Here is a 26,859-nt window from a genome sequence, read left to right as displayed (position 1 = left end):
CAAGGACGGAACAACGAAGGTTTATATATAAATGAGTGATGTCTCTATTATAATAAACCAATATAAAAAAAAGATGAGATATGTAATCATATATTGTTGAATTCGTTTCACTCCTAAGAAGTAAATTTATTTTTTGGCAATGCAATATTTGTTTTATTATATATATTTTTGACAATATGTGTTTGATTTGGTGTCTATTTAAAAAAAATAATAGGGCTTATAAATCACTCATTGAAAAACAAATATTAACCCACTCTTATAAAAATTCCTGAGTTTGTCCTTGGGTGTAGAATTTGGATTTTGAGACGTGGGAGGATAAATTGGAGAGAAGGAGATAAAGGTTATAAGTAAAAGAGTTTTGGAGTGGTGAAAATATGGCAAATATTTATAAGAATCAGTGAAAAAAAAATATTTACCCAACCAGCTCATGATTTGAGACCCACCCTACCTAAACTCTTTCAATACGTCTTAGGCTAACTCTTTAATTTTGAGGCAAAGCTTAGGCTAACTCTTTAATTTTGGGGTAAACTCAAGCTTTTTTTGTCTGTCCAAACTCAGGTTTAAATATTAATGAATTTATTCATGTAGCAACAGGTTAATTATGTTCTTAATTTACTTTTTAATATGAATTTGATCCTAATTTCATAAACAAACTGGCCATTTAACGAATTTTAAAGTCAAATCTGATCAAAACATTGGATTAAGCGAAAAAAAGAGGTAGCAAAGCCTAAAAGGCCAAGAAATACAATGCTACAATGGTAACCAAACCAACACAGAGCCCCTATGGACCACAGACTAACTAAACCAACAAAAGAACAGAACAGCTAGAGCAACCATGAAAAGCAGAGAGAAACGAAACAATAATCACAGAACTTCCCAAGTACAGTCCTGCAAGATTGATCATGCTTTGTTGGATATAGACTCCCGCGAGTATAATTCAGCAATTGAGGCTTCATTAACAGAAAATGACAATGATTTGCTAGTTGGTTGATCAGATGAGTCAGTCCTTGTAAATGATGGCATGTTCAGCTCAGTTCAACTATGCAGAACAAATGCTGGCTTTTTGAGGTAATGCCATGGTAACAGAGTAACTGCTTAGCATGAGAACTATGGTTTGCATTGCGGGTCTTTCATCTGGATTTCCCTAAACACAGCCTCGCAAATTTTAATTTTTTTTTCCCAATTCATGCTAATTCTTCACGTGACACTAGTTCACACCATGAATGAATATATATATATATATAAGATTTGAAAAACTTGCAAATCCTCAAATAACTTTGTCAGACCACCTAATTATTCCATTTCTTGATTCATATTCAGTTTTTATATTTATATTATGTTATGTTCCTTCAATTTGAATCTCATGGGTTTTTATTTTTTAGTTTTTAATTTTCTTTGAAGGGTAAAAAGTGAATTTCAAATTTTACAAAAATGGCGCTGGGTAGGTTGAGTGAATTTTGAAGTCCAGTGGTCCATCACTCGTCTAACTGTGTTATGAGCCCACAAAGAAGCCCCGCCCACAGATTCTAGACAATCCTAGAATTTCCAGAGAAAATCACAGAAGCGTTTGCAAGGCCCAGTCTTTACTAGATTATTCTTGGCTTCCTTTTAAATATCCAACCAATCCTCTACTTTCCCAAACCAATCAAGCAAAGCAGAAATTCTCTAACCACTACAAATCGACGCTCAAACTTTCTCAGCATCCAAACAAAACCCATCAATTTTTCCAATGTCGATCATCCCCAACTTCCGACGAGGCAGCATTTTCGACCCTTTCTCTCTCGATCTCTGGGAATCCTTAAAGGATTTTCCATTCCCTTCCTCCTCATCACTCTCCACATTCCCTGAATTTTCCCGGGAAAATTCAGCTATCCTGAACACCAGAATCGACTGGAAGGAGACCCCAGAAGCCCACGTATTCAAGGCAGACCTTCCGGGGCTGAAGAAAGAAGAGGTGAAGGTGGAGGTTGAAGACGACAGGGTGCTTCAGATCAGCGGAGAGAGGAACGTAGAGAAGGAGGACAAGAACGACAAGTGGCACAGAGTGGAGCGCAGCAGCGGCAAGTTCTTGAGGAGGTTTCAGCTTCCTGAAAATGCAAAGTTGAACGAGATTAAGGCTGCAATGGAGAATGGGGTTCTGAGTGTCACTGTTCCAAAGGCAGAGGTGAAGAAGCCTGATGTCAAAGCCATTGAAATCTCTGGTTAATTAAAATTGAGGAATCTAAAGATCATCTGGGTTCTCTAGTGCATCCACAGAGTATGTAGTAGAAATAAAGAGTGCCTATGTAAAAGTGATGGATATATTTCTACATGTGAAGTTGTGTCATTGTGTGGCTGTCTGTGAGTGTCAAGTGTCATCCATCTTCTCTATTTAAAGTTACATTTACGTTTGTTTCTGAATTAATAGTCTTTTGATATCTTATCATGCCTTCGTTTGCTTTTGACTCAATAAATAAATAATGATGCATCAGATTTCAGGAAATTTAATATTCCCCAGTCTAGGTCGAAAAATTCACCCAGTTTTTAACCGCAATGGTTCATGAATTTATATTAATTTTAAGGGAAAAAAAAAAAAAAAAAAACATGTATAGCCCAAGGCCATATTATTTATAAAATTTTTAAAAAAAATGGCTTATAGCCGTCCGGCTATACTATTTATTTAAAAAATAAAAAAAAAATTAGCCTAGTACAGCCGAGCGGCTATACTATTATCTTAAAAAAATTGGTCACAAGATTATAGCCGCGCGGCTCTACTATTTCTTTAAAAAAATTCAGCCCCCAGTATAGCCGCACGGCTATACTATTTCTTTCGAAAAAAGTTGCCCATTCCCATCCTCCTCACCACTCTCCACATTCCCTGAATTTTCCCGGGAAAATTCAGCTTTCCTGAACACGAGGATCGACTGAAGGAGACCGCAGCAGCCCATGTGTTCAAGGCAGACCTTCTGGGGCTGAAGAAAGAAGAGGTGAAGGTGGAGCTCGAGGACGGCACTTCAGATCAATGGAGAGAGGAATGTAGAGAAGGTGGACAAGAACGACAAATGGCACAGAGTGGAGCGCAGCAGCAGCAAGTTCTTGAGGAGATTTCAGCTTCCAGAGAATGCGAAGGTAGAGGAGATTAGGGTTGCAATGGAGAATGGGGTTCTGAGTGTGACTGTTCCCATTGGAGAATGGGGTTCTGAGTATGACTGTTCCCAAGGCAGGGGCGAAGAAGCCTGATGCCAAAGCCATTGAAATCTCTGGTTAATATCGTTTCTGTATTCTCTACTGCAATTCACATTATGTATTTCTTTGTTTGATTTTGGAGTGTTAATTGTCATCAATGTAAACTCAAGCTTTTTTTGTCAATAATTGTCCAAATTCAGGTTTAAATATTAATGAATTGATTCATGTAGCAAAGTGATTGAACAGTTCAGAGGCAGCCCCGCCTCCCAAAGCTTGGAAGGATTTAGTCCATGGCCCAAGCTAGCAATAGCATCATTCGTGAAATTAGCCTCACGGAATACATGACTGACAGACCAAGAATCACAAAAGGAGCTGATAAGCACTATATCTTTAATCAAGAGGTTGATACTCCACAGGGTCAAAGCTTTCTGATTAACGCAGTTAATAATATGTTTAGAATCTCCTCCAACAAGAACTTTGCGCCATCCTCTCTGAGTCCCATAAGCAAGGCCATCCCGTAAGGCAATGCATTCCGCCACAGAAATGGTATTGTCACCAATGTTCTAAGCACTAGCCAGTGAAATATGACCATCAGAATCTCGGATAACAAAGCTAGTAGCCCCTGAACCATTCCAAACAGAACAATCAAAATTCAATTTGACCCATTCGCTTGGGGGATTCCCATTTAATATGAAGAGGTGTTTTAGGTCCCTCCACCTTCTTGCAATTTTGGTGCTAATAGTCTAAACTAACCTGCCCAACCATAGTAAGCACACAAACAGGATGTGGGTTGATGTCTTTGAAAATCAGGTTATTCCTAGTTTCCCAGATCTACCAACATAGCAGCAGAGCTTTGGAAAGAATGTCAGGGCCTCTAGAAGTAGTAGTAGAAGGTAGCGTACCCAACCAGGTGAGAAAGTCAAAATTTGGAGAAGAAATCGCAGGGGCCAGGTTGGTACAACTCCAAACACTTCGAGCAAAGGGACAAGTTGAGAAGGGGTGAGTAATGATTTCCCTGCGAGCATTGCAGAGGGGCCACTCAGGGTTAATCTGGGGTAGGAAGCTGTGTTAAATTGTTTCGGACTTGAAGCCTTTTCCTGATAAGTAACCATGAGAAAATTTTGACTTCAGGGGGAATAGGGAGACCCCACATTTTCTTTAAAAGAGCTACTTGAGGGTGATAAGTAGGGGTGGACACGGTCTAGATTGGATCGGTTTTACTTCATTACTATAATCGAACCAATTACAATATGAAGGTTTGGTTTAGTTCGGTTTGAATAAAAGTTATAAAGAAAACTGAACCAAACCAAACCAATTTAAGACGGTTTGGTTCGACCGGTTTGGGCCTAAGCCCAATTCTCTTTCTTTTTGCATTTTTTCAACATTGTTTGCCCACTTTTAATCAACAAATTAACAACTTGCTTCATACATAATTCATTTTTAGAGTATGAAACCATCCTAAAGCTCAAAATTTATGAAACTTCATATTTCACTAACTAATATAGCTCAATTCAAATTTTCATATATAGTAATTAACTAATTAGAGTATTACACATATAAAATAAAATATAAATAAATAAATATACACATAAACGGTCTAGTTTGGTTTAGGCCGGTTTATAAAAGCTCAAAACCAAACCAAACCATATACAGTCCGGTTTGATTTTTAAACCGTTTGACTTTTTCTTGGTCAAAATCAAACCAAACCGATAGTTATATTTTGATTCGGCTGGTTTCGTCGGTTCAGCCGGATTGATCCCCACCCCTACTGATAAGAAGCATCTTGCATTTGCACATTATATTATGTTATGTTCCTTCAGTATGAATCGCATTAGTTTTTAATTTTCTTTGAAGGGTAAAAAGTGAATTTCAAAATTTACAAAAATGCTGCTCGGTAGGTTGAGTGAATTTTGAAGTCCAGTGGTCCATCAGTCATCTAACTGTGTTATGAGCCCACAAAGAAGCCCCGCCCACAGATTCTAGGCAATCCTAGAAGTTTCCAGAGAAAATCACAGAAGCGTTTACAAGGCCCAGTCTTCACTAGAATATTCTTGGCTTCTTTTTAAATACCTAACCAATCCTCTACTTTCCCAAACCAATCAAGCAAAGCAGCAATTCTCTTTAACGATTCAAATTCTCAAACTTTCTTAGCATCCAAACAAAACCCATCAATTTTTCCAATGTCGATCATTCCCAGCTTCCGACGAGGCAGCATTTTCGACCCTTTCTCTCTCGATGTCTGGGACCCATTCAAGGATTTTCCATTCCCTTCCTCTTCATCACTCTCCACATTCCCTGAATTTTCCCGGGAAAATTCAGCTTTCCTGAACACGAGGATCGACTGGAAGGAGACCCCGGAAGCCCACTTGTTCAAGGCAGACCTTCCGGGGCTGAAGAAAGAAGAGGTGAAGGTGGAGGTTGAAGACGACAGGGTGCTTCAGATCAGCGGAGAGAGGAACGTAGAGAAGGAGGACAAGAACGACAAGTGGCACAGAGTGGAGCGCAGCAGCGGCAAGTTCTTGAGGAGGTTTCAGCTTCCTGAAAATGCAAAGTTGAACGAGATTAAGGCTGCAATGGAGAATGGGGTTCTGAGTGTCACTGTTCCAAAGGCGGAGGTGAAGAAGCCTGATGTCAAAGCCATTGAAATCTCTGGTTAATTAAAATTGAGGAATCTAAGATCATCTGGGTTCTGTAGTGCATCCACAGAGTATGTAGTAGAAATAAAGAGTGCCTAAATCAAAGTGATAATATATGTATGTGTCATTGTGTGGTTTCCTGATGGTGAATTTTAGAGAGTACATGTGTCTTCCTTTGGGGTGTTATCAAAAGGGGAAGACATTTTCAAGTAACTTAATTATGGTAGGCAGTAGGCTTTACATTAGTCCTCAACAAATTAAGGCTTTTCTTAATGTTGATCATTCACCATTGGTCGCATAATTAACCTGCTCATAATGTATTTTATCTTGTTATTACGTGAATTAATCTTTTTTACGATGTTTACATTCATAAGGCTTTTCTTGATCCTTTGTAATTCCATTTCTTAATGCCGACTCATCTATATTTTTTCTAGTTTTGTTTTCTTAAATAAAGCTACAATCTTGTCTTGTTTTGTTTTGTTTTCTTTCATAAAACAAGTAATAATTCAAAAATAAAGAAATTAAATTTGAATGTAAGTGAAGAGACACATTATACTAACCAAACACCCGCTACACATAATTCTTTGTCACGAACTATCCATGAGCTTGACCATTAAAAAGCTCTTAACTTATAATCTATCAGATTTAAGACTCAAGCCCAACGCTCCTACCTACCAAGGCCCATTAGTCTAAGCTGAGAGGACTGATCGATCTGTTCACTGCAGGCTAAGTAATGAGTTTGATGCCATCGTTTTCACGTAAGCTTCAACGGTGAGAAAAGATTTATGAGAGGTACAAATGATAATATGGATAATAGCTAAAACCTAATGATAGATGGTAGACTACACTACATTATTTGAAAATTATATAGCAATGATCATGTTCGTATCTGGCTTTTGGTGGATTGTGTTGCATATTATGATACATACAATTTTGATATCAATAATTTATATTAAAATAATTATAATACATGAATTAATTACATCACGTAACGATATTCATATATTTTCTAAAAACATATCCTACGATTCACTAATAAATATTGTCCTTTTCTTTTTGGTTGCATGTTTCTTTTCAAGATTTGTCTCATATCCCCCACCAGCACATGGCCAAATCGATTGGACAATGAAATCCCTAAATGGGATCCAAAAGATACGCATAAGGAAGTGATACATGTCTGCATAATTGCCGAGTTGGCCAAATTTGTGAATTTTATGCCTTTTGAGTAATAAAATAAAATAAAGGTTCCAACTTGAACGTCAATTTGTTTGACGTCCAAAACCAGGCTGAATCCCATGTGACTACTTCCAAAATCACAAGCCCAGTCAATCATGTCAGTCGTATTCCTTCTTATCGAGTGTTTGTTTGGTATGAAAATAGGAAAGGAAAAATCGTAGGCTAGGCTACATTGGCTTTGCATTAATTCCCAAGAAAGAGTAGACAACAAATCATTTTACAGTGTGGTATCAACGAGCACTTGGAAATTTCTTACCTTGATATTTTTTTTTTTTTTTGGGTGAAAGATCATACATACTTCAATCATGAAGAATATAATGCTTGAGTGGTAATAATCATGGTAATGTTAAAAGTTGTTGAATAATATATAGTCAATTTGCCAATTATATGTAGCACGTTCTTCTTCTTTTTTCTTTTTTTTTTTCCTTCTAGGAATAAATCGTTTTATCCCACATTCCAACTTAAAAAATAATTATGGAAAACGCTTTTTGGACAATTGTTTATCTACTGGAACCATTTCTCTATGTTTAGTACTTATCAACATTAAAAAGAAGGATGGTTTTTATCACGAATGGTCAATTTGGCACTTAATGATTTGCTTAACGCATCAGTTTGGTCCTTCTTGTCGTATTTTGTCAATATTTGTTAAAATTGGTCATGTGATCTACTTTAAATATGCATTTTAGTCAAAACACAACCTATCTACCCATAAGAAAAAGTAAATCTCACATATTTTGCTCAACAGGGTTTAGATATTTGTATCTTGTCGAAGTAAGGAGCCATGGTAGATATGTTTGGAATACATTCCATTTTGAGAGGGTTGAAAAATAACTATCTCGTTGAAATATGCTCTTTTTGATCGGATCCAAAAACTCAGAAGAATGAGAGAAAAATAGAAGAAATAATAATATTTATATAAAAAAAAAGACTATGAGTATTGTAAAATCATACCTCAAAACAAAAACTTTTTTCTGTCCTTTTCTTTGTTGGAATTTAACTGTCTGATTTTACATGGCTGTAAATTTATGAATACACAATCATGGCAAGTAGGAATGCTCTTAACATTTGTCGTGGCCTTATAATTCTTCTCAATCGTGGATTCATAGGATTCATTTTTTATCGTTTTCAATATAGGGTCATGAGCATTACAATCTTGGATCTACATTGCAATGATGATGTTAAGGCTTAGAGCCTGAAACTCCCTTTTCCATCTGCATTATGCTTCTATTTTATTACTTCTTCTTCTTTCTCATCATATTCTCACCTTTTTCTTTATTCTTTTTCTCTTACTGTTCTCCTTGATCCCCTTTTGAGCTTAAAGTGATCACTTTAATCCCAGGCGCTGGTTCAAAAGCATATCCTCTTCAGTCTTTTGGTACATCTTATTTTAGGGATTAAAAAAAAAAAGGGATCATCACTTTGATACTTTCTCCAGCATGTTTAACTGTAACAATAGTAAAGCGACATTCCTTCGTGCGCGCGCGTGTTACCTCTATTTGTAAAGATTTTTGTTGGACATGGATTCTTAATTTTTTTAAAACGTATTTATGCCCTTAATATGAAGTAATTGTGTTTTGAATTTTTTCTTTAAACGAGGGCAATTTGAGTTATATGAAAATTTAACTATAATGAGTTTTTGCTTTATATTAGTAGAACGGATGTTTTATGGTTCACATATCTTTGAAAACTTAGCAAGTTAATGCTTTTAAACGGTAGGAAATTAAACCAGGTTTGTATATTTTCCTAATTAATCAATAGGAAATTTAGTTTCGGTCTCTTTTTTTATCTATTTATTTATGAAATTTGAAAATGCAAATGATCATATTTACTTTTGTAAGTATCTTTTTTTTTTTCGGTCGAGCACTTTTGTAAGTATCATACTATCATCAATATTGTTTTTATGTTTTACTAGTTTTAGGTCACAAATCAACTAATTGTTTACTTTTTTTATTTTTTTTTAAGTTTGGAGGGTTAGAGCCTACCAAGATCTCTTTGAGGACTTACAGAGACGATCTTAGTTTTTTTTTTGTTTGGGTTTTTATAGACAAACCACCAAGAGGGATTGTCGGCTGCATTACTCAAATCTAGGCATGAATAGTGAAGAAAATGATCTTCACCAACTCAACCAATTTTCATTAGCACTAATTGTTTACTTTTTAGAAAGGCAAATGTATCATTTTGTTATTTTAATAAAAACGAAAGTGATGCACTTTTATTTTTGTGTGTGGCTTTTTATAGATTGCACTTTCGAATTTCACCTAAAGCTAAATGAAAAATAATAGCTTGATTATTTTTAATATAAAAAGATATGTTTTGACAAAAATGAAATTAACCAATTAATTAATGGTATTCATTTATCGGTAAATACACTTTGTTTTGACTCCGAGAGAATAAGATCAATTTGCCGGGGTCAGAGACAAAATTGATATTATATTAGACATTGAAAACGACATTCACAACTCCTTAACCCAATTCGGGCGGGCCCACATTTTTTAATGAAAATCTTCATATACGAAGACCAAACCGAACTGGTAGAAAGTTTAGGAACAAATAAAATACATTAAGGACATCAAAGTGGGGCCCAGGAACATACTTCCTGTCTTTAGGAGCCTATACGATGTGACCGCCCGATAATCCGTTCTTCCTTTTAGCCGTCCGATGACAACAATTGCCTCCCCTCTCTCCATCTCTCTCTGCTTTGACTGTTTGTACCTCACGGTACAAAACAAATTAGCTTCAGCCAGAAAGAAAACACACACACACACACACACTCATCACACTCACATCAACACCACCTCTTTCTTTCTCAGTTTTTCAGCTTAAGATTCTGAGAGGCTTTGGAGTTTGGGGAAGGGAAAAGCCAAGCATTTGGGATTACGAGGCTGCTCTACGATTCTACTTGGCCTTTGATCTCTGCTTTCACCTTTCTGTTTTCACAGACCAATGAGCCACCGACACGTATTGCTTCTTCTTCGAGGCAGTCGCAGTTTCCGTTAATGGCGTTTCCTGCCTCTGCATCACCAAAGATTCACTCTGGTGAGTACTATTTAGAAATTGCAAGAATATTTTCCGTTTGTTTCCCGAGAAATGTAATTTTATTGATTTTTCTTTGATTTTTGTGCTGGTTTGCGCGTTTTTGTTCATTTATTTCTGGATTGGAATTTGACAGCTGAAATATTTACTCGCTGGTTGGCAGCGGAGAAAGTGAGAGAAAAAGAAAACGAAAGGAAAGAGCTTTCCTTTTTCTGTCGTTCTTTTCAAATTTTTCCAAACGAACTGCTTCAAATTTTTTTGAAAGTTGAGAGAGCTCTGGATTTGATTTTCGAATAGCTGGCGAGCTTTGTCTTTACCATTAGGCTTAGCGGCGACAATGATGCCGACGACGACAGGTCGTTTTTACCCTTATCTTAGATTTTTGAGATTGGGTCTTAATGGACCACCAAATTCTTGGTTTTGAATGTGATTCTCTGCTTCCCTCTTTGTCCATATTACCATATACAGCTCTCACTTGTCGTATTGCATGAGATTTCAGTTTCGCGCCATGAAGGTCGGCTTCATCATCTATCAATTCATATGAATTGATTAATACGCTACCATTTTGCCTAGTTCTTAGCGTAGTTGAGTTCTGTGGACGATAAATTTTCGAATTTTTATGCTGTGAGCTTATGAATAAAGGTTCTCTGAGCAGTGGGGGCAAATACCATTGTGCGATTTTCTCCTCCTGATTGTAAGATTTGAAATTTCTTAGAGCTTATCTGCTTCCCTGATATTCTTTTACTATTTTGTGGGAATTGACTGCATTTGTTAATGAACTATGTGCGCTGACTGAAAATGATGATAATCAAGAGTATTGTGTTTTGTTTTTTTGTTTTTTGTTTTCATTGTGAAGTTTCCTGAAATAACTTTCATTCGAGATAGATTCCTGAATTCTTCTGGTGTAATCATGGTAAACACTGCAATTAGAATGTGGTTCATGTGACACTAATGTGGTCTAAGATGTTGAGAGGAGTTGTGGTTCCACTTTTTTTTGGGTGGCTTGACAAGGGAGACCTCCACTCGTTAAAACTTAAAACACTTTGTTGCTTTGCTTCTTGACATGTGCAAAGGGAATTTTTCTTATGTCGATTAACCAATATTGTTAATTTAGTTAGTGAGAGAAAAATAGTCTACTTAGCAGATTGGTAGTGGTATATGATGGTATTCATGGTAACCTTCCATTTATTTTGGAAAACTTGCGTCAGTTTTTCACTTTTTTGGGCTGCAGTTTTCAATTTTCTCTTTATTTTATCTTCAGACTGGCCAGCATTGTTGTGAATCAATCCATCTGCTCAGCTGAATAAGAACATATGGAGCTTCCTTGTAGCAAGGTTTTCCAGGTACGATAAACCAGGGCATTGCAGATACCACCATGGATGGCTGTTTAGAACCCATAAAGAATTCCAATGATCAACAATCTCTAGGAACTTCTGGTAACATGTTGCGCCAAATAAATGCAAGTATAAATCTGCAAGACCAGGCCCAATCAAGAAAGCCTGGTTTGTCCTATGCCGATCTCCATCATGAGATTACAAGAAATGTAAAAGATAGCTCATCTAATTCTGTTGGGAACCACCAAAAGCAGCGGATTAATAGAAAGACAACTGCTGAAGAAGAACTTGTTAGGCACATGTCAAATTTGCCAAGTTATCTTGAGAGAGGAAAAAACCTTCAGGAGAAAGTTTTAAATGTTGGGGTCCTAGACTGGGGCCGCCTAGAAAAATGGCAGTGTAGCCATAAACAGATGCCATACAGAAGTAGCCGTTATTCACCGTCCAGTAGTAATACAACCTCATGTTTTTCGACGGATGGATCATCAACCCATTCCAGCCGAGGTCACAGCCGTTCTCCTGCTCGGCCAAGGATGCACCGTCATTCACTGCAATCTCATTTCACGAAATCTCCAACAGAAGGCCATTCTGAAGTTGTCAGCTCTTTTGGAGAAAGGGTTGAAAAGTTTCAAGACCTTAAAGCTGACCAGAGTAGCACCGTGAATGGGCCGGAAAAGTTCATTGGAACAGATACATCTCTATGCAGAAGCCGCATAGACATGAAGGTGGAACAGTGCAAGAATAAAGATTCAGATGCAAAGAGTGAGCCAGAAAAAAGAAGTTTGTGGAATGGCCCACATTTGGAAATGGCAGCTCATTTAAAGGTAAAGAAAAAGACTCAAGTTGGTGAATTTATTCAGAAAGCAGAGAACTTACAGAAACCATATTCAGAAAATTTTGAATTAGATATTCCTGAAGGATGCAAGAAAGTTGTTCTGCTTTTGCCTAGAGATTTTCCCGAAAACAATCACTCTGGGGTTTCCCACCTTTCTGATTCAACAACACTGCTTCATCAAAGAGCAGAGACAACTACTCGAGCAAGCTCTTCAGAGAGACCCAAAGAGGCCTGCCATGCAGAGCTCAATTCTGATTTCCCACATTCGTGCCATTTTCCTTCTGAAGTTGAAAGTAAACACTCTCGGGTAAAACACCTTGGCTCCACAGATGGTGCGACTCTCAGATTTCAATCTAATACACCTAGCTCAGCATCATTGTCAGCTAAAACAGGAACAAACCCATACAGAGGCAGAAATGTAGAAGAGAAAAAAGTAGCAGTAGTGTCCACATCTTCTTCAACTGTAAGTGAGCCTTATAAAGGATTGGATCTGAAACCAAGCAAAGCAACTGCTGAAAAAGTAAGAAACACTTCACCTTTTCGCCGATTTAGCATCGGTGTGGGTAAGATGAGTAAGAATACCAGTTCTAAGGACTGTTTAGATACACAGCAGCTGAGCTCAACAGCTTTTTCAGCTAAACCTGGTTCAGAGAACATTGCGACTTCCACATTCTTAGGTGCTTCAGATGGTCAAAAGTCCAATGCTACTGGCAGAGCCAAGTCCCCTCTGAGAAGGTTACTGGATCCACTACTGAAGTCAAAGGTGGCAAACTCCCATCACTTAGTGGAGCCATTAGAGAAAGATTCCATATTGTCTGAGGGGCGGGTGGATTCTTTGTCCGAGCAGCCAGGGAAGGTAAAATTAGGTATGACTGGTTGTAGGACAATTAATGTCAATGAGCCAGTGAAGGCCAAGAAGTGTGGATCAACTACAGTTCAAGCTCTTCTACGAGTTGCAGTTAAGAATGGCCTGCCCCTGTTCACATTTGCGGTTGACAATGACATCGACATCCTTGCAGCCACGATGAAGAAGCTAAATACCTTGAAAAAGGGTGACTGCAGCTGCATCTACACATTTTTCAGTATCCGAGAAGTCAAGAAAAAAAGTGGAACTTGGATAAATCAAGGCAGCAAAGGCAAGAGTCATGACTACATCCGTAATGTTATTGCTCAAATGAAGGTCGCTGATTCTCAGTTTCCCAATTTGGTTAGACCAGATCACTTTAGCATGAGAGAGTTTGTTTTATTTTCTGGAAACCTGAGACAGGCAGATTGTGAAACCTCAGACTTCCAGCCAAGTGATGAGCTAGCTGCTGCTGTTGTCAAAATCCCCAAAATGGTCAGTCAGCAATCCACCGGAGATTGGCATCATTGGGATAACTGTAGTAACTTGCCTGCGGTTGGTTCAAAAGAGTGTTTGTCAAGGGTGAGACGCCATTCTTATTCTGGGGAAGCTGTAGAGAAGCCTTTTGTTGGTGGTCAGGGCCTAATTAGCACAACAGTCATACTTCCAAGTGGTATCCATAGTCTACCAAGTAATGGGGGACCATCATCACTGATTGAACGTTGGAATTCAGGTGGATCATGTGACTGTGGAGGTTGGGATTTGGGTTGCAAACTTAGGATATTTGACAATCAGAATCCAGTCACTGAGAAAGTGAAATCACATAAGGTTTGTTCCATCACAGATCGGTTCGAGCTTTTCCCTCAGGTATAGTGTTTTTCTTGAGCAGGGTGATATATAATTTATTTTTTTTCTTTTCCATATTATTCTGAAAGTTACCAACTAATGTTACCTTTTGCTTTCATTACATATCCACAGGGAGGTTTACAAGAAAACCAGCCTACTTTCAGTATGTCCCCATTCAGGGATGGTATCTATTCAGTTGAGTTCAGTTCTTCATTCTCAATCTTACAAGCATTCTCCATTTGTATAGCAGTATTAGATAGTTGGAACTTATGTGAGTTCTCGGAGTCAAGGAACTCGTTAGAAGAAAAAACTTCTGGAGAAAGCATATTAATGCAAAATGATGGATTAAGTGCTCCAAATCGAACGGAAGGGGAAGTTCCTGCAAGATATGTCTCATATCCCCCACTTTCTCCAGCCGGGAGGGTCTAGTTTTACCATGATTACCTCTTATAGTTACCATGTATCTTCATTTGGCTGGGTTGGATTTTAGATTCATGATCCCCGTGAAGATGACTGGAGTCTTGGATCCGCAGAGTACTTTAGATGTCAGAAGTAATATGAAGTGCATCAAATGTATTCTGAGTGGAACTGTTTCATCAATTTAAATGTGCATATAATGAGTGAATAGTATGTTATTTTTCACTTTGAATTTTAATAAACTCAATTTCTGATGGGAATATTGGAGAATAATGATCCAATTCCTCCAGTATTGGGGTGCAAGCCCCTCCTTGAAATGGAAATATAAGGCCTTGCAGGCTGTTTATTTTCCCTCTTGGTTACTCATTTGGTGTGCATTTTCCAGCTGCATTGTTTTTCCATGCCTGATTCAACAGATTTCTGTACATCACAGGGATGTCTCTCATACTTTTACACGCCCGCCCGCGTACACATGTACACACGAGCACACACGTAGAAGATACAAGTGAGCGGACATCAACTTCCATTGTGAGGCAATAATCAGGGGGTCCCTGCATAAAATCTTTGCTGTGAAGCAGCTCCCAATTATGGAAGTTGCAACAACAAGATGTCCTACAAGGCTAAAACAGTGAGCTAGAATGCCAGGAGTGCCCTCAAGGTGGGGTGTATTGATTGCTGGGTGCTCTAAGAGAAATCTTACAAAGTGGCTTTCTTTGCTGCACCTTTAAGGAACACTGGTTTGCTTCTTTTTGAATGCAGTACAAAACTTAGGAGGAAAGCCAAAAGCAAAAAGGAGGACGTCTCACATCACATATATATGATACATTTACATTGCGTGGGAACTATGACACTACTATATAAGTATAAATTTCCAATATGGGTTGTATTTGGTCATTATGCATTGCATCTTAGACTCACCAAAAGGTTATGTACCTTGCCTTTTGTTAATGGAGAGCAACTCTTATGGGACAATTTAATATGTTAAACTGGGGAAAATGGATTAGGGTTTTTTAACTGTCACTCGGGATGAGATCTTTACCTTCCTTTTCAGTTGGACAAAGTAGAAATTCATCATACTTATCAAGAAGCTAATATGGTACTAGATACTCTGATCAATATATGACATAAATTTACACAACCTTATGATTGGTTTTCTAAATTTTGGTTTATTGTAGTTGTAAAAATTCGTTTTGATTTTCGGAAATTCCTCCTATTGTGATTTTGTATACAAACTATATTGGAGGAGAGGAGTTTTACACACACTGCCAATATGCTATAAGGTTCAAATCTAAAACCGTCGGTCTACAGTCGAGATCTTTTTTCACTAAACTAGATCCCATTCTTCTGTGGTTTATCTAGGACTTATCTCTCTCTATTTTTGGGTCAATTACATTGTGCGATAGAGTTGAAGAAATGAAGTGGGACCCATACTATAGTGGGTCCATCATCCCTGATATCTATCGGGTTAAAACTTGTTTTCGAAAGTTGTAGCCGACGTTTTAATAAATAAAATAAAAAGTTGTAGCCGACATAGGTTCTCCATCGGCTTGCCACGTGAGCGCGTTCCTTCTTTTCACGCTTATTGGACACGTCATGCAGATTTGCTGACTCTTCTTCAAAAATAAAAACAAAAAACCCAGGAAAAAAAGAAAAATGTTTTGAAAACTTTTGTCCCAAGTATTTATTTTATTTTAAATTAATTATTTGGTTTTCCCATCTCACTCCCCCCACTTGGAAAACCTTCTTTCTTAACTGCCACCTCCGAGACCGAGAAGACTGAGAGAGACAAAAAGAGTCAGAGAGAGTTTTGAATTAGATGAAATTCTGTTGCTGTAGATTAGATATAGATAGATTCCTATTGATCCCAAACCTAATTTTCGAATTTTGAAATCAAAACTCCAATTCCATTTTCTCTGCGACTTTTTTTTTTATAAATAATTTAAATTTAAATTTATTATCACGTTGGACGATTCGAATTCCAATTTATAGCGGTTTATTTGGAGTTCTTAATGCTGATTGATGACGAGCTTTAACCTCATATCCCAAAATGCCGGTTATCTTTGCTCGTGAGGCTCCCAAGGTTACAATGAAGCCCGCCATTGCTGTTTTTGTTCAACTTTTTTTTTTTCTTTTGACAAATTCCAAGTTTCATTGATTTTTTGGTGTTGTTTGAAATGTGAAGCTATGGAGGAAAGTATGCGCAGAGACGTCAACTGAAATTTCGCTTCTTGCCGGGAATTGGAAGTATTTTCTTGCTGGTCTCGTTTTTCAGGTTCATTTCTTTTTCTCTTTCTGCTTCAATTTTTTTTTTTTTTTTCTAACTAGGAATTATTGTTGGCAATTAATTTGTATTGAATATTTATGTAACTTGTGAACTGCTGGAAGCTTATTCCATTAGAAAAAGTTAATTAAAAATGGTTTGAACTACATGATTATATGGAACTACTACTAGTCATAGTTGTTCTGTTTCAAGTTGGGCTTTAAACTTGAATTTCAATGCAGTGGATTGAATGGTGTTGGTTTAATTCACACTATTTGTTCTGCAAATGTGTGTAAGCCAGAGAAGAATTATGGGCTGATCTCAGTGATACGAAACCTTTCTGTGTTGGACAAAAAATTATGTTCTGAGCCAAACTACTTTCCCTCTTTATAGGCTTTTCCTTTTCCCTCTTTTGTTTTTGCAGGGGCTCTTGTTCAGTGCTTATATAGTAGTTTTGTTTGTGTTAACAGTATCTTCATGGACTAGCTGCTCATGGTGTTCATTATTTACATCGGCCAGGACCGACGCTTCAGGATGCTGGGTTCTTTTTCCTCCCGGTGGGCATACTTTTAACGATTTTTATCCGGAGGCTTTAATTTTTTATGTAACATTTTTCATATCATTTATTTTCTGTTGATTTGTGATATCTTAGGAACTTGGTCAAGACAGAACTTATCTTAGTGAGACTCTCTTTTCAGTCATCTTTTTCTCCTTTGTCTTGGTAAGCCTTTCTGTTTTCTAATATCAACATCTACTTTAAATTTATCCTGGATTTGTCTCTCATGTATTTGAAGGGCCAGTTGTTCTTGCAGTCCATTTCTTTAGTTTTTGCTCTTAATTACTTATAGAACTTTGGTAGCATCCTAATCTAGAGTTTTATTCTGTTGCAGTGGACTTTTCACCCCTTTGTTTTCCAGTACAAAAAGATATATACAGTTCTGATATGGTGCAGAGTGTTTGCTTATTTAGGCGTAAGTACAGCTGATATTTACCAATGTTGTTTTTGCTGTTTACATGTGCTAGACTACACCCTTAGCTGCTTAAACTCTTCCTTTTAGATCTTCCTTATTGCTCTTTCTCTTCAGGAAGTTCATTCACCTAGGTTGCATATGTCCTTGGTTCTTTGCTGGAAACACTTGAGTTTTTGCTTTGGCATTATAAAGGCTTACCATTGAAACTGTTTTCCCTTTTGGTTTAGTATGGGCTCTAATCAGGTAACAGTTTAATCAGTAGCCATATCATCATCACATGCTACATATATGCGTTATAAATCCTTTTTAATTTTCCCAAGTGTTTTGAATCTTCTAGTATGCAATAAATATCGACGTCGATGAAAATTTGGTGAATATGCTTACATTAACTACAGAGTCATCTGTATTTTCCTCGTTCAACCCAATGTTCTTGCATTATGTGTCCTGCTTATATGATACTAGTTCTTGAGCTTGGTTCATTTTCTGAAGCATCTGACTGGGAATAGCACTCAGGACAGTCTTCCATATATGAATAAAGAATGCATGATTTATGTGCATTTTTGTTGTTGTTGAAGTTTTGACTCATGAACTGATTCATGGATCAATGGATTAATAGTATCCTGTGTTTTTCTGCTATATTTTCTGACAAATTCTTTGCGTATATGTTGCATTTTGTTTAGGTCTCTCAAATGCTCCGGATTATAACCTTCTACTCAACTCTGCTTCCTGGTCCAAACTATCATTGCCGCGATGTAAAGTTTATAGAAGTTTGCAGTTTCGGTTGTTAGTTCGCTGTAATCAATAATCATTAAGTAGTTGTTATTAAACGATGGTTTACAATCAGGTACAACTGTCTCTTTCAGGGCTCAAAACTTGCCAGGCTGCCCCCTCCAGAGAGTGCACTTGAAGTGCTCTTAATCAACTGTGGGTTTAAATTATTCATCTTTTAATTTTTAATGGTTCATTAACTTCATAAAACATAATCTTCTTCATGCTTATATGATTTGCATGATTGTGCAGTTCCCCGAGGAGTAATGTATGGTTGTGGTGATTTGATCTTTTCATCACATATGATTTTTACCTTAGTATTTGTGCGCACGTATCAGAAATATGGAACAAAGAGGTAACAATTGCTATTAGCTGCATCTTTTCCGTTCTTATTTCTTTTTTTTGGGGTGGGGGACTGTTGCCCTCTGGTTCCCCCAATAATGATGTCAAAGAACGAAAGTAAAGCAATCCGTGTACTGATGTCCGAGGGGTTGGGGGCTTGAGTCATTAGTCAATTTCACTTTTCTAAGGATATCTTCTAAATGGATAAACTAGTATAAATTTTTGACACAACTGCGGCTTATCATTACAGGTGCATTAAGCAGATTGCTTGGTTAGTGGCTGTTATTCAGAGCCTCCTGATTGTAGCATCTCGCAAACATTACACTGTTGACATTGTTGTTGCCTGGTGAGAGATGGATCCTGTTATGCTTTTGAAATTACTCTACTTGAATATTTAATAATCTATTGGTCGAGCATAAGTTTTATATTCCCATGCAGGTACACTGTAAATTTGGTAGTGTTCTTTATTGACCAAAAATTGCCAGGTTAGCAAAATGCAATTCCAATAATTTTTTCTCCCTCTTAAAAATGGGTAAAATTTGTTCTGGATTCCATTTTACTGTTAGATCATGAACATGTCTAAATTTGATTCAGTTTTGTATATTAAGAACAAAACAGAACTTTCTATGGGCAGTAATTGTCAAGCTCTTTAGAATACCCAAAGGTGTGTATGTGCTGACTGTATTCTTCTCCTTCACAGAATTGCCTGATCGGTCTCTTGGTTCTACATCTCAACAACTGCTACCAATAAGCAGCAGAGATAAAGATAGCAAGAACAGAGAAGAGCTTAACAAATTCCGGAATGGAAATTCTGCCAACATTACCACTTGAGTCTGGAAAACCAGTAAATATTTCTTATTGTCCCATTTAGTTTGACCTCATTTTGTGGATGCAAACATCATGTGTAATGCATGTCTCCAGATAGGAGGACCGACAAATCAAAAGTTTCGAGATAGGAACATACTTAGCATTATATGGTACATAGATGAGCAGCACAAGCTGAAGATGGTTTTGCTGCTGTTAAAAGTCCTAAGTTGCTTCAACAGATGCAATATTGTCTCTTTAGCGAGGCTGATGAACGTAATTTGTATTATTGCTGGAAATGGAATGTTTTAGGTTTTAGTATGCTCATGAGTAACCACTTTTTCACTGTTTAGTGTCACCCATATCATATTTGTGCAGCTAACTCTTACTCATACATATACCGTCATCATAATCATCATCATCATCATCATTATCACCTTTGTCGTCATCATCACAGAAATGAATTATAGAGATTGTATGCACAGGAATGAGTCAAGAAAAGTGGTGACTATGGATGAAATCCAAGTCATTGTGTTGGAGCACCAGGTTGTCATGTTTAAAAAGATTGCTTCAAAATTTGGTCCACAAAACAGGTTGCGTGGGGTGAAGAATGGGAGAGGCATCACATACAATACAAGACAAGAGGGCTTAGTATTATTCTCAAAGGGCACAGTAACTAGAGGAAGCAATTTAGGGCTGGCATGACCCAATTATGCAATTAATAATGCTTCTTGTGTCATGACCCACAAGGACCACCAACCCTTTTGCTTTCCAAATGCCCTTTCTTTTTTTCCCATGTATATTCTCTCTTTTCATAGGTTGTTGAAGCATGATATTGGAGACAGCTCGTGTTACATCACATGCCTCTCTTACTTGCTTTCCCTTCACTATCTGAGCAACTGTTTCTTTTCCTTTTTAGCTGCAAGTCCCTTAACTTTTAGTGCCAACATAATATCTAAACTCTGTTCATCCCTCCCAATGTCAAATGTATCAAAAAGATAGCAATTATGTCATTTGCATGGACTTCCTCTCTGTGATGGATGTTTTGCTGAAATGGAAAAAGGTATGTTGCTGCCTCCAGTTCCGGTTTTCTGAGCAACTGTTTTGGGAAATAAATAGTACAAGAAAGTAAAATGGCAAATCCATGGAATTCAAGAGTCTTTGTTTTGGCCTGTGGGTTTTCACATTCAAAATTTCCAAATTCGTCAGTGTCCTATAGTCTAGCCCTAAACCCTTCTCTCGTAAGTGGATTCTTATCTCATCCTGTTCTCATGATGTCTCTCTCTCTCTCTCTCTCTCTCTCTCTCTCTCTATGTATATATATAAAACTTTATACAAATGATCCAAGAAAAAAAAAAAAAGAAGAAGAAAAAGAAACCAATTGTTTCATGCCTAGTATATTTGTGTGATGTGGAAAGGTTTTACATGCCTCCAACAACTCCAATAGTCACATAATATAACAAGTGTTATCAGTTTAGTCATGTTATAACACGTGTATCTACTTAAGTTCATGATATATCAACTCGATAACCCCTTAATATTATAGAACATGAATTAGTAACATCACACATAACATTATGTGGTACGACAATGTGATCCAGCGTATTGACATAGTTGGTCATGGTGGTGATGGTGATATGGGATTTTATAACCACATTGGATTGACGCAAGTCATTAAACTTTGCCATATACTTCTTTTCAACATGCGACTCCAACTTGCATCGAGAATTAAATTCTTAATCTCTTCTAATTGAATATTTCGAATACATATTCCTTAGAACCTTATCTTAGTTTAGGATATATTATTATGATTGGCCTCACCTACCACATTTGTAAAAAAAAAATAAGGATCATAGTGAAGCAGATGAATGAAATTATGAATGGGTATGGTCAGGACACCTTTTGTTGAAAATATTCTATGCATGTGGTCCACGAGCTAACGTGGCCTTGCATCTAAATTTAGGATATAATATAATTAAGGTACATTTCACAAGACCCAAAAAGACCTCATCTTTTTCCCATACTTCCCAAATCCAAGAACACCACCATGAAAATTTTTTTAAAAAAGGAAAAAAATACCAATGAGGACTATTATAATGGAAAAAGGTATTGACTTCTAGAAAGAGATCTTAGGTTTGAACTCCCATTGTATCTTAATTGTGTGTGAGAAATCCCCCTCCTTCGTCCGTGTTGAAATCTTAACATATTAATATAAAATTAGGGCTGTAAACAGCTATTTTATATGATAATATACAACTTTTTTATTTTTATTTTTAAAAATATTTATTTTCTGTATAAAAGAGCTGGAAAAGTTGGTCAAGAAGATCCTGATATCAGGTTGAATGCATTCTTCATGATTCGAGGCATGTCTGGCTAAAGCACTGCATTTTGCTTTATTAATTTCATATTTTATGTGCACACAAATGTGGATGTGTTCTTTATTTGCGTAGTTGAACTGTCCAACTTCGTGTAAACTAAATAAATTGACTGCATTTTTTAATTAAAATTTTGGGTTGACAGAGAGGATATACAATGTGCACTAAGTCAGCTTTAAATTTGATATGCTAGGCTAGGTTCTTCTCACCATTTTCAGTCCTTTTGGTTTCAAAGATTAGGTTGAAAATGACACTACATTATTAAATTTAATCCATAACTGCAACTTTACCTAAACTTAGTCTAAGATGTAATATTTGACTAGAAAATAAGTCTAACATGTAATCCATTACATTAATCTGACGATAAGTTTTTTTATAAAACGCAACATATGTCGTAAATAAGGACTAATTTTTAATTAACTAATACTAACAAAGTTGAAAGTTTCGAATTCCACTAATGCGATCTTGTTGATATTTTTGACTTATTTTAAACTTTACTTATTTTTTATGAGTAAGATTCTATTTTGTAATTATTAAACTATTTGGTTTCTAAAATTGGAGAAGAATTTAGTAGCTCTAATACTTTTCATGTATAGATTGATAATATATAAAAGTGAAAATGGAAAGAGAAAATAAAAAAACGTAACCAAAGCAAAAGGGAAAAGAAAAAGCAACGGAAAACGAGAAACAGCGAAGAAGGGGATTAAAAACGAAAAGAAAAAAACGAGGAGCGAAATGCAGAAAACGAAGGAAAGGTGTGAGAGAAAGAAACAGAAAAACAAAGAAAACATTGGATCCAAAAAGTTACTTTTGGGTTTAGAAATTTTCTCACACTTTCTCTCCTTCCAAACACAAAATAAAAAAATAAACAAAAGAGCAAAAGAGAAATATGCCTGTCTTAGTTTTTATTTATCCATCTTTCTTCTTCATTCTCCATCATTTTCCTACCCTATCCATCTCTCCTCCAAAAACTCCTCTCAAACCTTCTTACTAGTCCCTAGGAAAGTGATAGAAAGAGAGCCATACTTTCTAGAGAGAGGAAATCACAGACACATATTTGAACTTTTCCAGCTGTTTCTCTCTCTAGGATTGGATTCATCAGCCAATGGGAGCTCGTTGCTCCAAGCTATCTCTTTGCTTCTGGCCGTCCAACATCAAATCCAATCTTAACGACTCTTCAGACATAGGTGAGCTTTTCTTGTTTTTGCTCTTTTTGTTCGTTTCAACTTTTTGTTTTTCCGTCACTTTCCCGAGAAAATTTGGACTTTGTTTTTGGTGAGCTGCAGAGAATGGGAACAAAAATGAGAAGGACTCGCTGCCTGGGTTCAGTGAGTTCACCTTGGACCAACTGAAAGCTGCCACGTCAGGATTCTCGTCCGAGAACGTTGTCTCCGAGCATGGAGAGAAAGCTCCCAATGTGGTCTACAAAGGGACGCTCGACGATGGCCGTTGGATTGCTGTTAAGCGCTTCAACCGATCAGCTTGGCCCGATTCGCGCCAATTTCTGGTGAGTATGGAAGTTGACTAAATTTTGCTTCTTTCTTATTTTGTTTTTTGTTTTATGATTCTGTGTGTGAAGATATGTGGTGGGTTTGGTTGTAGGAGGAAGCTAGAGCTGTGGGGCTGCTCAGGAACGAGCGTTTGGCGAATTTGATCGGGTGCTGCTGCGAGGGTGATGAGAGATTGCTTGTGGCTGAGTTCATGCCCAATGAAACTCTCTCTAAGCATCTTTTCCATTGTAAGTTCCCCTCTAATGTTGTTAAATTTGGCTTATTTTGATGTTAAGTAGGTGTATAATAATTGAGGACACAGATCATTCAAGATTTTGATTTTTTAAAGTACATTTTTAGAAGTAATAAAACTGCTACTTACTTGGGCTGAAATAAATAAAGGTAGTAAATTGGTTAAATTGGTGCAGGGGAGACCCAGCCGATGAAATGGGCGATGAGGTTGCGAGTGGCTTTGTATCTTGCACAAGCTTTAGATTATTGCAGCAGTAAAGGGCAGGCATTGTACCATGATCTTAATGCTTACAGAGTCCTATTCGATCAGGTAATTTGGTCCTTTTCTTTTTTCAAAATTGGATGTAATCTTTTGTTGGTCATTCCTTACACGTTGTCAATGACAGGATGGGAATCCCAGACTCTCCTGCTTTGGTCTAATGAAGAATAGCAAAGATGGGAAGAGCTATAGTACCAACCTGGCTTTCACCCCTCCAGAGTACTTGAGGACAGGTAATAATCCCATCATTGCTTCAGCCAATTGAAAACAATATTGATGTTATAACTTTTACACTAAGTTTGATAGGAGGGAGATGGGTGGGAAAGTTGAGAGGGAAAAAGACATCATGATCCCGATCCATCTTTTTGTTTTTGCCTCCTCCCTGTAAACATAGTTTTGTCATGTCTTCCCATGTAAATTCCAAATGCAATGCTTTCTAGAGTTAAAACTTCCGTTTGTTTTGCAAAGATTCTCTTTTATGAAAATAACTGGAGGGGAAAAGCAAGTGAAAATGCTATGCATACCTCAACTAATGAGTGGAGCAATTGAAGTTCCCTTTAATGCATTTTCATATTAGTGAGTTGATAAGTACTAAGTGGCCACCATACCGATGATTCGATCAGGGATGGCAGAGTAGTGGCCTTTTGGGCTGGCTGTGTTTGTGTCATTCATGATCTCCTTTGCATATTTCCTTATCCCAGGAAATTTCATTGGAAAAAGGGCTTAGTGCTTCCATATTTTCATGCATGAGTTCTGAACACACACATCATAATGTGATAAAGTCTTTATTTGTGATGAAGAGTACATGTATTAAGAGGGACCTCAATTCCTTGATAATTGAGGTCTGGTAGCATTCTCATTCGCATAAGCACTTCAAGCTTCTATATTTCTATGCATGAGCTTGGCCTCATTCGATAAAAGTCTTTAGTCGAGCTAAAGCTTATCTCTGTTTGGCAGGAAGAGTGATACCAGAAAGTTTGGTTTACAGCTTTGGTACCCTGTTGCTTGATCTGCTCAGCGGGAAACATATCCCTCCAAGTCATGTAACTTTTCTTTTCATTAATAAATTCTAGGTGAATTGTTGCTCTGATTTTCTTTTTCTTGGTCATCCAGTGGAAAATTACGCCCTACAAAAGTAACTTGTGTTTAAAATTGGTCTAAGTCAAACCTATCTGGTTGTGTCGTATTCTCATCACTTCCTGATTATATAACTGGCTTAAAATTTTATGAATTGGATTCTGATTATAATTATAATTATAATTTCCAATTTTCTTTCTGGAAGGCACTTGACCTGATACGGGGCAAAAACTTTTTGATGCTGATCGACTCGTGCTTGGAAGGTCATTTCTCAAATGATGATGGGACTGAGCTGGTGAGGTTAGCTTCACGATGCTTGCAGTATGAACCTCGTGAGAGGCCAAATGCCAAGTCTCTTGTGACTGCCCTCATTCCTCTTCAAAAAGAAACTGAGGTGTGCTGATGCCCAACTTTATTTATTCTTTACTATATGCTTCAAAATTTGATTTCTGCTGCCTCTGTTTTGCAAAGTTCATTTGCAGTAATGCTGCAAATAGAATACCATGAAGGTAATTATATCATCTCATGTAGTGGTTTGTAGCAGGTTCCATCATATGTTTTACTGGGTATTCCGCATGGAAATGCACCTCTGAATCAGACATTGCTATCACCTCTAGGTGAAGCTTGCTCGAGACTGGATCTTACTGCAATACATGAAATACTGGAGAAGCTTGGATACAAGGATGATGAGGGGGTTGCAAATGACGTTAGTGATCCTCAATTCTAACTTTTCTATGTTATATTTTCTGACATCTGCCAACCATTATTACTATGCTTTGTCATCAAGTTTTGCATCAGTTATGTGTATGAGCAAACTTTTTATGTTAATTTTGTGTAATGCACTGCCCTTACTTTGAAGTTACCTTGCAGCTTTCTTTCCAAATGTGGACAAATCAAATACAAGAGACATTGAATTCTAAGAAGCATGGGGATGCTGCATTTCGAGCTAAGGATTTTGTTACCGCGATAGATTCTTACACAGAAGTAAGTCACAAATTTATACTTTTTGACAGGAATCAATAAAAATAAAAATAAAATAATTTGAATCTGATGAGATTTTATCCAAATGCAAAGTTTGCATGTCACAAGTTCCTTCATCAAAATCCAGATACATATTCAAATACATGGTGATATTGCAAGGGCAGTCACTCAGTTGAAAGCATTAATGATATAATTTGCTTCTTCATCTGGACTTAAGTTAGACAAAGTTATTAGTAGTGGGGTTTCAAGAATTTAAATTTTCTGTCTTGCAAATAGAAAGCTATGACTTTGTATAATCAGATAACCTCACACGATTAGAAATGATAATTCCTTAGGAAATATTAGCTTTACAAGCCTACGACAATGCATATGACAGATAGAGTAGGATTGCATTCACTTTACATCTTACTCCTAGGTGGATCTTGTTGCTCTTCATTGCAGTTCATTGATGGTGGGACCATGATATCGCCAACTGTGTTTGCTAGACGTTGCTTATGTTACTTGATGAATGATATGGCACAAGAAGCTCTTGGAGATGCTATGCAAGCCCTAGTAATAAACCCTGAATGGCCCGCTGCCTTCTATCTTCAAGCAGCTGCCCTAAAGAGCCTAGGGATGGACAATGATGCGCAGGAAACTCTAAAAGATGGAACGTCGTTTGAAGTAAAAAAAAGTAAAAGCTGAAACTCTGTATAGGTGTTTTTTCCTCTTCTTTCATTTATAATTGTATCTAGCTTTTTCCATCTTCCCACTTTGACATTTGAGTTCTGCTCTGCAGCAACAGAGGATTAATTGTAACAATCTTTATGTCGGTCTTGGTGTATCATTTTAATTATTTTGATCTATAGAAGTCAAAATTTATTGTTTGTTTGCTCTGCTGTGTTTTATTTGATTTTCGATTTTTCAGTTTGTATCATGTAAAATGTCCTTTGGA

The 26,859-nt window shown here is 37.1% G+C and overlaps 5 protein-coding genes and 1 pseudogene across 7 annotated transcripts; all 6 read left to right on the top strand.

Moving 5' to 3' along the window:
* The first annotated feature begins 1,626 nt into the window (after nt 1–1,626).
* LOC117632528 (18.5 kDa class I heat shock protein-like) lies at nt 1,627–2,420 on the top strand. Its single transcript, XM_034366029.1, has one exon. The coding sequence runs from the start codon at nt 1,730–1,732 to the stop codon at nt 2,204–2,206; it is 477 nt and encodes a 158-aa protein (XP_034221920.1). The 5' UTR covers nt 1,627–1,729; the 3' UTR covers nt 2,207–2,420.
* Nucleotides 2,295–3,375, top strand: LOC117630143 (annotated as a pseudogene).
* Nucleotides 3,376–5,237: 1,862 nt separating this feature from the next.
* On the top strand, nt 5,238–5,921 carry LOC117632526 (18.5 kDa class I heat shock protein). Its single transcript, XM_034366027.1, has one exon. It carries the CDS (start codon nt 5,346–5,348, stop codon nt 5,820–5,822), a length of 477 nt encoding a protein of 158 aa, XP_034221918.1. The 5' UTR covers nt 5,238–5,345; the 3' UTR covers nt 5,823–5,921.
* A 3,872-nt stretch (nt 5,922–9,793) lies between these two features.
* LOC117631398 lies at nt 9,794–14,712 on the top strand. 2 transcript variants are annotated; one of them, XM_034364529.1, is made up of 3 exons: nt 9,794–10,073; nt 11,332–13,950; nt 14,062–14,712. In XM_034364529.1, exons 2-3 carry the CDS (start codon nt 11,446–11,448, stop codon nt 14,356–14,358), a joined length of 2,802 nt encoding a protein of 933 aa, XP_034220420.1. In that variant the 5' UTR covers nt 9,794–10,073; nt 11,332–11,445; the 3' UTR covers nt 14,359–14,712. The 2 variants fall into 2 exon arrangements, with proteins under 2 accessions (XP_034220420.1, XP_034220421.1); XM_034364530.1 differs by lacking the exon at nt 9,794–10,073 and adding an exon at nt 10,198–10,764.
* Nucleotides 14,713–16,049: 1,337 nt separating this feature from the next.
* LOC117632579 (phosphatidylinositol:ceramide inositolphosphotransferase 3) lies at nt 16,050–19,836 on the top strand. Its single transcript, XM_034366105.1, has 11 exons — nt 16,050–16,426; nt 16,529–16,618; nt 17,077–17,163; nt 17,259–17,327; nt 17,497–17,577; nt 18,258–18,329; nt 18,441–18,501; nt 18,598–18,700; nt 18,938–19,033; nt 19,126–19,172; nt 19,388–19,836. Exons 1-11 carry the CDS (start codon nt 16,394–16,396, stop codon nt 19,516–19,518), a joined length of 870 nt encoding a protein of 289 aa, XP_034221996.1. The 5' UTR covers nt 16,050–16,393; the 3' UTR covers nt 19,519–19,836.
* A 2,760-nt stretch (nt 19,837–22,596) lies between these two features.
* LOC117631115 (serine/threonine-protein kinase BSK5-like) lies at nt 22,597–26,796 on the top strand. 2 transcript variants are annotated; one of them, XM_034364070.1, is made up of 10 exons: nt 22,597–23,053; nt 23,153–23,373; nt 23,469–23,604; nt 23,785–23,918; nt 23,995–24,100; nt 24,825–24,910; nt 25,150–25,338; nt 25,486–25,650; nt 25,815–25,928; nt 26,367–26,796. In XM_034364070.1, exons 1-10 carry the CDS (start codon nt 22,972–22,974, stop codon nt 26,607–26,609), a joined length of 1,476 nt encoding a protein of 491 aa, XP_034219961.1. In that variant the 5' UTR covers nt 22,597–22,971; the 3' UTR covers nt 26,610–26,796. The 2 variants fall into 2 exon arrangements, with proteins under 2 accessions (XP_034219961.1, XP_034219962.1); XM_034364071.1 differs by having other exon boundaries at nt 22,599–23,053; nt 25,489–25,650.
* Nucleotides 26,797–26,859: the final 63 nt, after the last annotated feature.

The sequence above is a fragment of the Prunus dulcis genome, chromosome 6, assembly GCF_902201215.1.
Source record: "Prunus dulcis chromosome 6, ALMONDv2, whole genome shotgun sequence".
Lineage (NCBI taxonomy): Eukaryota > Viridiplantae > Streptophyta > Magnoliopsida > Rosales > Rosaceae > Prunus > Prunus dulcis.
The sequence above is the reverse complement of the archived record's forward strand: the minus strand, read 5'-3'. Positions and strand labels throughout refer to the sequence as shown.